We start from the raw sequence: 15132 nt of genomic DNA on the forward strand, positions 1-15132 counted from the left end.
ATGATGTTAATGCTAAAAAAATTCAATAATAGCTGTGTGAATTGTTAAAGTTATTAGCATCAACACCATTCCTTGGCTGCCACCTTTGATTTCACAACTTTTTTCACCCAGGCTTTTTAAGGCTACACCATTTTTTCACAGCTTGGTTGTTTTTGTGTGGATTATATATAGTGTTAGACAATTTGAACAACAATCAATTGGATTTGTACAGCAACAATATGGCAGTTGTAAAAATTTAATCACAACTGAAACAAGCTATGAAGGCAGGACTCAGCTTATTATGTTTACGCAAATCTATCAAGATATAGTGTTTTCCCTGTAATCTTCCATGGACAAAGACGAAAGCCATTCCAACAAAGAAACAATGATGGTAAACTTTATTTCTACCACATCGTAGCCAAGAGTACATAATATTTACAAGAGTACATAATATAAATATTATGTAGTCTTGTCGTAACCCATAATGCATGAGCCTTTTTTCTGTGCAAACACAAAACAAAGATTTGCTTACTCTTCATGGACAGCAAATTCTATGGTGTATAGGTGTTGTCAATTAGAGCTTTGTGTCAGTGCATACCAAAGGGATTAAATGGTGCATAAATTTTTATGCACACTCATATTTATTTCAGTACATTTTATAACGAAATAGAAGTTCGCAAAAATGGCCAGGTTTTACTCAGCAGGTCACATATTTTAGTAGCCAAACTTTTTGCAGTTTTAATGCTCATAATCCAATATAAAATAGTTTCACAGCCTTGGTGCTTTTACTCATGCAACTTTATGCAGTATTAAGTCACCACAATTTGAACCACATATGTGACCCAGTCCATTAAGGCCCTGCACCGCACATACGGGTCACCACTGGGCTTGGGAAAAGCAGCATGGGCTGGTTTTCCCAGATTGGTTCACATATATGTACACTGTACAAAGTCTTTGTACTTTTTCTGCATCATTTGTGTAGTTACTCTGTTTGAAGTGATGGTTGGGGTTGATTGGTGGATTCTTGTTGAAGGGTTTTCATTAGCCAATGACGATGAAAATACTCGAGTTTATTTCCTAGCATTTATGGTAACCACATCAGTAAGTTGCACTTACACGTTAGTGCTTGTGTATGTGTGATAAGTAATCTTATATTGTGTATGATGTACATGGCTGTTGTGTATTAGGGTGACTACTTTATTAGAGTATCTCTATTGTGCTACTGACTGAGTAGGCATCCTTTGTGATAAATCATTACAAACTCAATTATTATAATTATGTGCAACTAGATCATTAAGAGCAGTAGTTTCTAATAAAACTGATTGTTTTGTATGCTGTTATTTACTCACCCTTATGGTAATTTCAAACCATTATTTTTGTGACATCTAAATACTGGCAAGCAAAAACTGGCCATTTTTGTACTTTCCTCAACTTCCATTTTATTGCTTCTTTGTTGTCTATAGTAACAAAAGAGTGGATAGCCAAAGTGTCAGCCTTTTGTGATGAACAGTCTTGGAATTATAGCACTAGGACTATTTGAACAGGAATTTGTATAGTAACAATAAGGCAAATAAATTAATCATAACTCACAACTGAAACAAGCTACGAAGTTGGCTCAGTCTGTTCATCATGAACTAGAAAATCAATTAAGGTAATAGTATTTTCCCTGTATGTCACCATGTGGACAAAGAAGAAGGCCATTTCAACAATGAAATGATGACAGTAAACTTTAGTTTTACTGCATCATTACTAAGCACCCATAACTCACGTGCCTTACACTATGTGAACACAAAACAAAGATATCCCCATGAATGGCTAATCTGATGATACATTGGTTTTATTGCTTTAAGATTTTTTTCAGTGTTTACCAATGGGATTAAAACATGTGTAATTTTTATGTAGCATGTGTATTTTTACCAGGTTGATTTTTATTGCTGCAAAATAATATCTTTTCAAAAACAGCTAGTATGAATATACCACCAAAGATAGTGTCAATACCAAAATTTATGCCTCAGTATAATTACTAGCATGAAGAAAATGACAACTAGGAAGATTGGAGATAAGGTAAAGGTAAGGCACAGAGGACAAACAATTATCAAAAATTGAAAGGTCACATGCTACACATGATTGTGGCTTGAAATGGTATTTGCATATACTTCCTAACAACTGATCGAGCAGGCAGGCAGGTGAATTTTGCTAGAATTTAGTTCTTGTGTAAGCGTTTTCTTGCTTATAATTCTACGTAAGATTATTGTAATCATGTAGTTAGCTCACCCACCAATGTAAATGTAATATGGTACAGAATGAACTATAAATATCTATAGGATCTCTTTGTAACTTCTCAGTTACATCATACATTTCAGTAGTTGTTCTGTGTAGTGGCCACACCTTTACATAAACAGGAGAGGGATAATGGGTTCCTCTCGAACTATTGCAGTAATTATAATTTCATCTTACAGTTTTTGATGGTTAATAATACACTGTATGCACACTATTGTATGCTGCTATTTTTGAACATCTTGGGTCAGTGTTCTGATGCATGTATGTGCATGCACACTTGCTCAAGCTTCTGACAACCAGACTCAGAAATAATCTCTTCAACTATCAACATATTAGCAATGTTTACTGTGCTATTAAGATTTTACGTGGTTATGATTTAAATTTTCATACTTTGAAGTTATATAATGGCTCTGATAATCAAAATTTGTTGGTCTGTAACATTACAGTAAATTGCAAGTTTTATTACATAGTTATAGCACAATTACGAGATATATGACAAAAATATATACATGACTCCCAAGAGCACGCTAGTGGTCAAGGGTGAGTGCATATATTTTGTCATATCCCAAGTAATCATGTTATAAGTGGTATATTTTACACCCCAGTAGATAAACAATCAGAGATATACATGTAGCAGTTATAGTGATTTAGTGGTAGAATTGTTCACTTCAGCAATGCCATGCTCATCTACCCACTACAGTAGGACTTCGATTGTCCAAACTCGATTACCTGAACCCTTGATTATCCGAACAGTATACATGACTGCTCTATTAGAGTATTTCATCATTAGGTAAATGGTCTAGGTGAACATTCTATTACAGTTAATGTGTGTTCTATTAGAGTAGTTAAACAGAACTCTGTATACAAATAAATGGGCTTCATTTATCCGAACACTTTCATAATTTAACTGGCACACATGTGTTCAGATAGTGGAGGTCCTACTGTAGTACTGAGTTATCAACAAAGGAGACAAGACAGTCCTCTCAGTAACCAAGGTGAACAATTCTTGGTTGATTTAGGCACTTGGAGAAACTTGTTCACCATTTAGGTAAGGATTTCACAGAATGTTTGCAGTTACACCACATATGTGACTAGATCTACAAGAATTCCACATGTTAATGCTAGCCTAATTTTAAAACAATAAATGCATTGGGTGAAATATTTATGAAACTGAAAAACATAATTTTTGAGTGCTTGTTTTGAGTGCTTGTTTCATGATGTAGGGGTGATAATGGCAAAAACCTTGGTAGCAGTATGATCCCCAAAGCAAGAGGAGTTTCAACATCTTTTGCTGTCAGTACTCCCAAGTAGACAGAAGATATGAGCATTAGTTTGCCTTGCATTGGACAAGCAATTCATTATCATTTTCTTTCTCATGCTTTCACCTTCACCCTGATTGTAGGAAAGGCCTGGAAGACAAAACTTACCTAGCAATGTATTTACCTGTTCATGGAGAACGTGATGGTGTAAGTTACATCACAGTTATGACCATTTATTTAAGGGTGTATAGTTTATTTCCCATATTGTCACTGCAAATCAATTTTTCTGCTGTTGCCACTTTGTACTGTAGCACTGTAAAACTTTGAAAGCTCTTGGCTTTTACAGTTTCATTTTGACTATTTCTTTGGCTATCCGGATAAAGAAAATGTATTAAAATGGAATTCAAAAAATTTATTAACATGTGGGGTCCTTGCTGGTCTGATCACATACGGTAAGTGTAGACAAAAACCATAGTGATATATACCACAGTTTATCTGTTATATACCAAAGCACAGTACTTTGATCTTCACCACAGGTGTAGTATGTTGAATAATATAATGGCTTGTACGTTATGATAGTTTTGAAGCAGTAGAATGTAAAGTTGCTTAATAAGAGGGGCGTAGCACAAGAGGGATGTGGACTGACTCAATGGGTCCAGGAATTGCTGAAACATCTTAGAATTTGTGGATTTCCAGCAAGTTTACAACTTTAGGAAGTAATCATGTTACACTTACAAGCTTGCTTATTAGCCTAAAAATACAAGACTAATACATGTAAACAAGCCACTATCATTACGGTTGTTCATAAACATAGTGGATATTACGGTTTTCAAGGAGATAAAAAGGCTCAATAGCATCTACTTCATCAACTACCCCTGAACAGAGTTGACTGGTCAATTAGAGTATCTCGGCATCCAGGGCAGTTCCCAAGGCCATGTACCACAATCACAACTCTGCATGCTTGTACAACTCCACATTTAGTTAGTATGTGACTATAACTTAGTTTAGTACTGCTCAGCCTGCTTTCCCTGGCTCGAATTGTGCAAGCATGTAAAGACATGCAAGCCTTGTGCCAAGAAAAGCATACCGAGCAGTACTGAACTAAGTTATAGCCACAAATGAATGGTACATGAGTGTTACTAACTAACTGTGGAGTTTGTAGGAGCATGGAGAGGTGTGAGAGCAGTTCATGGCCTTGGGAACTGTCCTGGATGTGGACTGGTCAGGAATCGCCGAGACATCTTCAAATTTGTCAATGAACCGATTGAATGCATGAAGCGGAATAACCAGATTCCGCACGCTTTATTTATTGGAAATTACCGTATTTGACCAGTTCATAACTGTGGCTGCTATAACTTTCAGTGAGGAAAACCCTGCGACTACCATGCAATAGCAGCTAGCTACTATCCGAGGGCAGCTACTGTGGGCTGGTCTGTGGTATTTATATGCACTCACGAGTGACTGACCTTCCTTCAATACTATCATTTATTTTAACTTCTCTCAAAAATGTTATTTCCTGGCTTAAAACAATTTCTTTGCCAAGTTTCTACTTCAAGCATTCTTATCAACACTTGCACCAGTATATCTAGATACAAGCCACAGCTATTATCTGAAGGCGGCTCTTATGACAATAATTCTAGGGTGTGAATCAGTGGCGGCTATTAACCAGTTAAAGTGGTAGCTGGGTTTTATGGATTTGATGTTGTTGGTCAGTGAAGCCGACCAGGTTATGAATATTTCTGCCTGCACGTTTATGTGGGATTTTACTATTACTGTTCACTCAACCACTCTTCACAACCAACCTGACAAAACTTTGGTAGACAAGTAACGTAATTTTATGAAGTTAATTGATGGAACAATCCCTGGAGATAGTTGAAAGCTGTTGAAAAGCGAGATAAGTATGCAGACATTTACATTTGGATAAAAGTTGAGAGAGCGTGGAGGACTTTGATTTAAGTGGTACCTATAATCATAGGAGCACTCACATCTATACCCAAGGAATTAAAAGTAAACTTACAGAAACTGAGGGTACAGAAGTGATCAATTCCTTGAGATATAGAAGTCTGTGCTCTTGAGTGCTTGTCACATCCTGTGATGTTATTTGACTTGATTCCGAAATATCTGGTTGATACAGGGATTTCATTTATTTATTGTACTAGAGCTAATATTTATAGGTATAATATGAACTATTGTTACACAGATTATAAGAACTAACTTGTGTTATCATAAAATAATAACAAGAATTCCATGGTACATAGCTGGTACTTACCTCATTATACAAGTGTAAATAAATTTTATATTTGAGTAGGGATCATAGAAATAATAAGCAATGGAGTATAGCTGCAAACGTAGATGATCTCCATTGTCTGCTTATATTTCTATGCTCCCTAACACGTGTTTGTTAATTTTTATAACACAAGTACACAGAAAATTTTGGAATTTTCAACTAGAGTAGGGACCATAGCACATCGATAAAAAGTACTGAAACAAGCTGGAGTAGTGCACGATATTAAATCACAGTAAAACAATAAGAAATGTTATGTCCCTACTGTGCATTTCAATTATATATGGTATTTTGAGCACAGTAGGGATATAACACTTCTTATTGTTTTACTGTGATTTAATATCGTGCACTACTCCAGCTTGTTTCAGTACTTTTTATCGATGTGCTATGGTCCCTACTCTAGTTTAAAATTCCAAATTTTTCTGTGTACTTGTTTGTTAACTAATAATTATTATGACTGGTGAACCCACGCATACCGCATCTGAAATGGCGCCGCGCACCCAAATTATCGTCTGAAAAGTGAAGTATCCATTACGCTTCATTGTCAGCTATATTCAATCCGTTATGCAGCATTTTCGAATCAAGAACTGTTCGAAAAGCACTTCTGCACTCCGAGATGCATTCAGAAAGAAATGATGCCGTGCGCCCCAGTTATATCAATTATCGTATGAAAAGTGAATTATCCATTACGCTTCGTTGTTGGCTGTGTTCAACCCATTACACAACAGTACAAATCAAGAACTGTTTGACAAGCACCTCTGCTATCAAAATAGCCGCTATGAAAAATATGGATGATTTCTGTTACGTGAAGGGAAGCCATCACATGCTATCGCCAAATTGACACTTTTTGCTGTCAGCAAAGATGAATGGGACACAAAGGAGGACACTGGTAAGTCCATGAAGAATGCATTGTATGTACTGCGGTATACCAAAAGGCACCTGTCGGGATGAAGCGACGTCGAACAGCAAAAAATCAAGCCCGTAGCCTTAGCCGTTATCAAGTTACGCTTGTCTGAAGGCATCAGCCAGTCAGTTAGTTACTTACTCAGTCATTAGAAAATTCTGTTAAATAAATTATTTTTAAAATTCTGTAGCAACTTGTTGAAAGCATTTCGGATCGATCTGAAAGCTTGTTTGGGCTTAGTTTCACCTAACCAATACTGCCTGATCGTCGTTAGGGGAAATTGAGGCTGTTTTTTGGATGATATTATTTTGTGGGCCACACCTACTCTTTTGTGGTCCCTAATATACATCGTAGTGTATGATGATCAAATCAATGCATACCACATCAAAGAAAAGCATGGCACTAGTAAGACATAATAAAAGTGACTATCAATTACCAGTGAAGTGGCCAGTCTGTTCCACTTTTTTGATTAGTTTTACCCATTGTAAGCAAAGAACAATATGAGAAGTGCCTTTGCAATAAATTAAGTCATTACAGAGATTACAGATGATTCTTATGAAAGCCAGCTGCACTGAATACATCTTGTGTCAGTTACTGCAAATCAACACCTACATGATAAGGGAGAAGAAATGGGACTCAAAGGAAGACAAAGGTAAGTCTACCATGATCCATACACTGTAGCTGCTGCAGTTGGCGAAAAGCATATCTTGACTCATTCTTGAGCCTAAAGTAGTGAAGAAATGGCTTTAACCATAAATGTACCATGAAACCACCTACCTTCAAAGGAGAATTTCAGGTTACATATCTCATAAACCCTGGCTGGCCATGGTACATTTAAGTTAAACCATGGCTGGCTATGGTACATTTAAAATAAACCATGACTGGTCATGGCACATTTAAATGTACCATGGCCAAGTTTACACTGATTTTCTTGTATAGGATTACTTGTGGGTTTCAATTACATCGTGATGAACATTTACCACCAAGCAGCAGCACTTGTACAACAAAGAAAAGGTAAAAGCACAATAAAAAAGCCTAAAACATAGCACTTGGAAGTCTTATAATAGCACCTAACAGCATACCTACATTAGCACAAATAAAACGTTCAGTCATCAAGAATTTGTTCCAGGGTAACTCCCTCTAAGTGGTTCTCTCCATCTTTATAATTCTGGATAGCATCTCTTCCTGGAACCACTACTGAGCAACCAGGGAATGTACATCCACTAAACATGATGTTGGGAATGGTACCGAAAGTGGGGATAGAATCAAGACACACGGTAGTGTGTCATGCGGCCCAAGAAGTCGACGCGCCACACCGTGAGTATATTTACAGGAAGAAAGAAAACGTCATTTTCACACTTTTGTATCTCGGTGATACCTTATCCGATTGAAACCAAATTTGCTGCAGAGTTGCCCGCCAGCTAGGGGAGTCTACATTCCAAATCTGAAGGAAATCACTCAAGCCATTTTCGAGATATGAGCGGCCAAAGTTTCGTTTTTTTTCTTCGTTTTTTTTCTTCTTCGTCTTTTCGCACACTTGCAAAAATTGCTATAAAACACAAACGCATGCTCCAATCGCCTTGAAATTTGGCACACAGAAAGGGAGTCCAAAGGCGAATCCTAGCATCAAATTTGGTGCAAATCCAATGAATGGTTCAGGAGTTATGACCGATTATTCGCGTAAAACAAGATCGATTTGTTGTCACGCCTACAGGGTAAACCGCTTAATGGAATGACTTGAAAATTACTATGTAGATGGAGTAACCATCGTAGGAATGCCTTTTGGTGGTTTGAAAGGAATCGAGATTAAGACCACGGAGATATGACACAAAACCCAACCTGTGTCACAATTATGTGATTGATTTTTAGTAATAAAAAAGTATTAGTTTTTACGCCTACCAGGCAAACTGCTAAGAGCAATGAGCTGAAAATCGGTGTATAGCTGGAATAATCTTCATAGAAAGTCCTTGCAGTAGTATAGAAGAATTGGATTACAAACCACTGAGTTATGATTCGAAAGCCAACTCCGTGTAGCAAATGCGAGATCGAGATACTCTAATAGAACAGTCACCCTAATAGAGCATTCAGCTAATTTATTTACTCCATTATAGAATTCTATTACATTACAAGTTATTCTGTAGGGACTTCAGCTGCAAACAGTTAGTCTTATAGACAGTTCAGCAAGAGGCAAGTCACCCTGTGGAGAGTTAAGCTACAATTATATCACTGTAGAGATTCAGAACATTACAAGTCACACTGAAGAGAGTTCAGCTATAAACAAGTCATGCACCCTGTAGAGAGTTCACCTACAATTAAATCACTCTCTAGACCATTCAGCTACACACAAGTCACTGTGCAGAGAGTTCAGCTACAAACAAATTACCCTGTAGAGAGATCAGCTACAAACAAAACACTTTGCAGAGAGTTCAGCTACAAACAAATCAATCTTTAGAGTGATCAGCAACAAACAAATCAACTTGTAGAGAGATCAGTTAGAAACAAATCAACCTGCAGAGAGATCAGCTACAAACAAATCAGCTTGTAGAGAGATCAGTTACACACAAATCAACCTGTAGAGAGATAAGCTAGAAACAAATCACCCTGTAGAGAGTTCAGCTAAAACAGATCAACCTGCAGAGAGATCAGCTACAAACAAATCACCTTATTGACAGTTCAGCTACAAACAAATTACCCTGTAGAGAGATCGACTACAAACAAATCAACTTGCAGAGAGATCAGCTACACACAAATCAACTTGTAGAGAGATCAGCTACAAACAAATCACCCAGTGCTAGAAGCAGTTACCTTGTAGAGAGTTCAGCTACAAAGAAACCATCATGTAGAGAGTTCAGCTACAAAGAAAGCACCATGTAGAGAGTTTAGCTGCAAACAAATCACCTGTAGAGAGTTCAGCTAGAAACAAATCACCCTGTAGAGAGATCAGCTAGAAGAGGTCACCTTGGAGAGAGTTCAGCTACAAAGAAATCACCACGTAAAGAGTTCAGCTGCAAACAAATCACCCTGTAGAGAGATCAGCTAAAAAAAGTCACCTTGTAGAGAGTTCAGCTACAAAGAAACCATTATGTAGAGAGTTCAGCTACAAAGAAATCACCCTGTAGAGAGTTCAGCTAGAAGAAGTCACCTTGTATAGAGTTCAGCTACAAAGAAACCATCATGTAGAGAGTTCAGCTACAAAGAAACCACCATGGATGTAGAGAGTTTAGCTGCAAACAAATAACCTGTAGAGAGTTCAGCTAGAACCAAATCACCCTGCAGAGAAATCAGCTAGAAGAGGTCACCTTGTAGAGAGTTCAGCTACAAAGAAACCATCCTGTATATAGTTCAGCTATATTTTAAGTCACCCAGTAGAGAGATCAGCTGCTAAATAATATCCTGTGGGGAATAATGGGCATGTAATAAATATATGTATATAATTTGTATAATTACTAATAAAATCAAAAATAATTGAAGTATTAAAAATCTTCTGTAGGTTCTTTTCTTCTTCCTGTGGTAAATAAAAAAACACATGGGTTAAAAAAGCCCCAAAGCCAGCCATAGGCTGGCTTTGCAGTATACAAATACAAAAGAAGTGATATCTTATCAAAAACAGCCAAGCTGTAAAAAAAGGTGCGGCCCCCAAAAAGGTCATGGTGAAAAAAGATGTGAAATCCAAGGTGGCGCCAAGAAATGGCTGTGATGGTAGGTTAATGGTAAAATTTTTTATAACGACAATTCAGGTGAATTTTGTGCCAAGCTTTTTCACCATGACCTTTTTGGGGGCCACACCTTTTTTTACAGCTTGGCTGTTTTTGATTAGATTATTCTTTACTACTTGATTTGATACTGATACCACAGCTGCAGAACTATCACCCTTGTCATTATTAGACATAATGTTAGAAACATCTAACAATTGCTTTTCAGAAGGACGCTCGTACTGATGGAGGGCCTCCAATGACTTGTGCCCAGTGCGTTGTTGTACTAACTTTTGTGAAACACCAGCACGAAACATAGTAGTAGTCGCATAAGCTCATAAACTGTGGTTTGTGTAGGTTTGAGATATACCAGCTTCTTGACACATAGTCTTCAACATACAATCTAACCTATTCTTTCCTACAGCCACACTGGTGAACCAAGGCATTGATGGATCACTACGCAATTTCTCAACTGGTCTCAGATAAAAAGCACTATCACTTTCTTTTGCTTCTTGTGGAACAACTTGGAAATACTTATCAAGAATCTTTACATGACATTTGTTGTTTTCAGGGGTACTTTCATACTGATAGACAACTTTGTTATCTAAATTTAGTGAGTTGAACCCACCTTGGCGATTTTTGGAGCCAAATCCACTGTACACATAACATATCCGCTCCATACCATCAACATTTCTGTGTTCCCTCTTAAGTTGTGAGAACTTTAAACCCCGTTGCTCCTTTCCACCCCTTAAACAAAAGTTTTTCCCATTGTAAAAGAAGACCGCTCGTAACAGGCCCCAAGGATTTTCAATGTTCATCACTCCAGTTTTTCACAACTGATCCTCGTCCTCAACAGACAGAGATGGGGTTTCTTTCTTTTCTGCACCAATTCCCTTGGCATGTAACCTTTTAAATAGTGAGTCACAACAATTCTTTAAGGGCTTAAATTCAGGATCTTGAAATAAGTTGACCACATTTCCTGAATTCCTCATGTAGCAAGAGATATAAACTGCCGGGGGTATAATGCTCACCATTTGTTTTCCGTGTTTCAACTACAAACTTGCATAACCAATTACAAGTGTTGTTCTTGTCAGCAGAAATAAGAATGTCGTCGGGGCACTTCTCTCCAGAGATCAAGATTTTCTTATTATTAGCTGTTCGCCAAGATTCAAAGTTGCAATAAGACCACTCCGTGTTCTTCACTGTGTTCTCAGGCACTTTTGTTCCAATACATTACCTTCTATTTCAAATGAAAAACGGCTCTCTGCTGTCACTTCGTCAAGTTCACCTTTTCCAGCACTGGAACCTTGTTTATCCAATTCTTTAGACGATAGTGCACCTTGTTTATCCAACAGTTTTGCTGTAGACAATGAGACAGTGTTCGCTCCTCGATTGCACTTTAAGCTAAGCCGACGCTTCGCTTCATCCATCACTGGCGATGAACATGAATGACAAGGTCACCACCCTGGCAATTGTAAACAAAATCTAGGGTTTGGCTCTTTACATTGAGCGACCTTTAGTTTTAAAGCTTTTAACAATGTTTCGCTCACAGCAGCTTTCTTCTCACACTAATAACGGAATTTTACGTGTCATGTAGACAACGTTATTTCAATGTCAATAATTGCTGGCCATAATCGAATTCATCAGTCACGCTTATAAATTGAATCAGGAAGTAGATTACGTGTTGGCTAGGGTAATTTATTACCCAGCAGGCTATTAGCCTGCATTAAGGGTGTGGTCTATGTATACCAAATAGACCGCATGGTACATATCAGTTGTATCATAATACAACTATTACTTAAGCTATGCTTGACTGAAGACATCAGTTAGTTCAGTCAGCAGAAAATTCAGTCAAATAAATCCCACACAAAACTTATTTGAAAGCTTTGAGGTCATGCTGAAGACTTTTCAGATTAAATTCTACCTATCCAATACTGTTAAACTGTCATGAGGCTGGTTTTAGGGTGGTACTATTGGCCAGAAAAGCGTAAACCTCCATGATCCCTACTGTATTGCATGATGTTTGTGTGCAAACTTTAATTAAGAAATTATCAAGCTCCTATAGAAAAAAAGTTTCATTACAAATTAGATTACAAAAAGTTTCCCTTTGTACTTACTTTCCCTTTGTAGGTTTTGTATTTTTAGCTACTCCCAGTAATTTACTTATATATTATTACACAGGTGCTGTACACAGTTTCATTGGCATTTATTCTCCAAGCATTTGTGTACAAAGTTCAGTTGGATATTAGTATCTTCAGGATCAGACCAGATGAGGATGATGGATTTGGTAAGCACATTAGTTTTTCCAGTGTCACTGTTCTGTACCGCACACGTATATCATACCGTACATACCATAAGCGTATACCCATATGGTATATATATGCACATGGTACGAACTGTACGCGTACAGTATGGCAATCCATACTGTATAGGAATAATATAAAATTGGCAGTGGATGATGAACCAAAAGTCGGTTCAATAAGCCGGGCTCACTGTTGAACCAACAGTAAAACTTAGGTCACCAAATGAAAAAAAAAAATGAAAAAACACAAAACATGGCATGATCTGAGATGATAGCTATCTGGATCGGGTCAAGTGCTGGCAAATTAGTTTGACGATCTGGAAGTCTATTGACGCGTAGAGCAGCTCATGTATTTTTGACCACCATGTATTTTCAGGTGCAATATTTCCTAGAGGAGCAACAATACTCGATCAATCGTTACACTATTATGAAGACCTATGACTATAACTTCCATACATAAAATATAAAAGGGTTTGGTTATATAGTGTGGCTGCAGTGACCTACGAAAGCCACTGTCCAAAAACGTCAATGCTTGGACAACGACATGTGCACTCAGACGCCACCTTCTACACGCTTCCCATGCAATTTCAAAAGCTATTGTGTGGTAGTGATTGATAGAGCTAGCCTTGTGCCACCCCATGATATAAGCAGATTAAATTTTTATTAACTGGTATTGCAGATAGCCGGTTTTTCCCAGAGGTGGTAACTTTATCAAATGTCGGACGCAAAAGATCATTTTATTTTCAGTCTTTTCAATTATTTGTGATAATTTGGTATTTTATTACTTTCAGTAAAGTACTAGCTTAAAACGTTTTTTAATGCAGCAATTGAAACACAGGTATAGGGTGTTTTTTGTCAATTCTAGGCGGAAGGAGACAAGCTACATAATAGCTGCAGTATAGTACGTCTATACAAATTAGCTAAACAAGGCCACTCTGCTTACTCATTTGACATTTTTGGATATTATTAAAGTCAATTTTAGATAGCGGAGGTCAGCAATAAGCTGCAACCCTGTGTGAAACCTTGCTACCACATATATGACTGTTCTATTAGAGTTAGTGTTGTTTAATTAACCAAAACTAAAACTAAAAGTGGTTTTAGTTGAGGCTTTTACTTTTAGTTATCTGAAACTAAAACACAGAATCTAAAATCATATAGTATGGTAGTACTGTATAGAGGTGTACTGATAATCGGATCGGCTACAATATCGGCCACCAATATGGTATTTTTTACCAACATCGGTATCGGTACAGAACAGCAGGAGGACCGATATCGCTACCGATATTTATACAGTAGCAATGGTTTGTACATAAATGGATTATGCATTGGTTTTCTACATTATCCATGTGGTTCTGGCCATAGATTCTTTATGCTCTGGCTTATTGTTTACTCTGCAACAAGTGCTATGCTACGAGAAGCCATATAAATACACGCAATTCTAGTGTTTGTTGCTGGAAAGCTTATCGCAGTCTTTACAAATGAAGCAGTTATAGAGTACCTTTGTAAAAGAAGAAGAATCACAGGATAACGGAAACTTGCTGTAGCTACCAGCTTTCTCACAAGTCATTAGAATGCAGAGTAATGCAGAAATATCCGTTTAAGGCTTCATGGGAGTATATCTACATAAAATGTTTGTGGGTGCCTAATTGTCTGGATTGCACAATAGAAACCCAAGCTGTACACCACCACAGGAAGAGTATAGCAATGAATACATGCACATGTTGCTGTAGGGTAGGTAAAAGTACACTTTTGTTTGCTTAAAATATTAATGCAAATATCGGATTGATTATCGGTTATCGGCTTCTTTTGGTTACATCAATATCGGATATCGGTACATGCCAAAAACCTATATCGGTACACCTCTAGTACTGTATATTAGAGATTTGGGTTTTCCTGACCAAAAATATCACCCAAAAACCAGCTTCATAATACCATACTGGCACCGTGGCAGTATTGGTTAGGTATTACCAAGCTCAAAAGTGCCTCCAATACGACCCTAAATGCTTCCAATAGATTGTTAAGAATTTTCTACTAACTAGCTACCTGATGCCTTCAGGCAAGCATAATTCAACAATGGCTAAGGGTACAGGCTTGATTTCTTCACCATTTGATGGCACTTTGTCCCCAGATGTGCCTTTTGGCATACCACAATATGTATTACCTTTGTTCTCATTTGTGTCCCATTTCTTTTTGCTAACAGTCCCAAGGTATCAATTCACAGTAGCGTGATGCATATGTTTGTAAATGGTCTGTATTTAATGTGATGACTTGATTGATTGCAGAGGTGCTTCTAATACTGTTCTTCATTTGTAACGCTGTGTAGCAGGATGAAAATAGGTGAAAGCAAAGTACAGTATATAATGGCCACTTCACTTTTGAGTCAGTAATAATTTGATAGTTGGGGTTTGTAAATCGTCTGTATTTGTGACCGG

At 37.4% G+C, this 15132-nt stretch overlaps 1 protein-coding gene across 4 annotated transcripts in view; it reads left to right on the forward strand.

Annotated features, from left to right (window-relative positions):
* Positions 1 to 15132, forward strand: part of LOC136244699 (two pore calcium channel protein 1-like) — a 91198-nt gene that overhangs the window by 38178 nt on the left and 37888 nt on the right. For all 4 annotated transcript variants that reach the window (XR_010695528.1, XM_066036238.1, XM_066036240.1 and 1 more), the window contains 2 exons: positions 962 to 1080; positions 12580 to 12685. Coding sequence is in view for 3 of the 4 variants with exons in the window: in XM_066036238.1 (XP_065892310.1) it covers positions 962 to 1080; positions 12580 to 12685 (225 nt within the window). In the remaining variant the exon portion in view is untranslated. The remainder of the gene's footprint in view (positions 1 to 961; positions 1081 to 12579; positions 12686 to 15132) is intronic.

The sequence above is a fragment of the Dysidea avara genome, chromosome 14 (assembly GCF_963678975.1).
Source record: "Dysidea avara chromosome 14, odDysAvar1.4, whole genome shotgun sequence".
Taxonomy (NCBI): Eukaryota; Metazoa; Porifera; class Demospongiae; order Dictyoceratida; family Dysideidae; genus Dysidea; species Dysidea avara.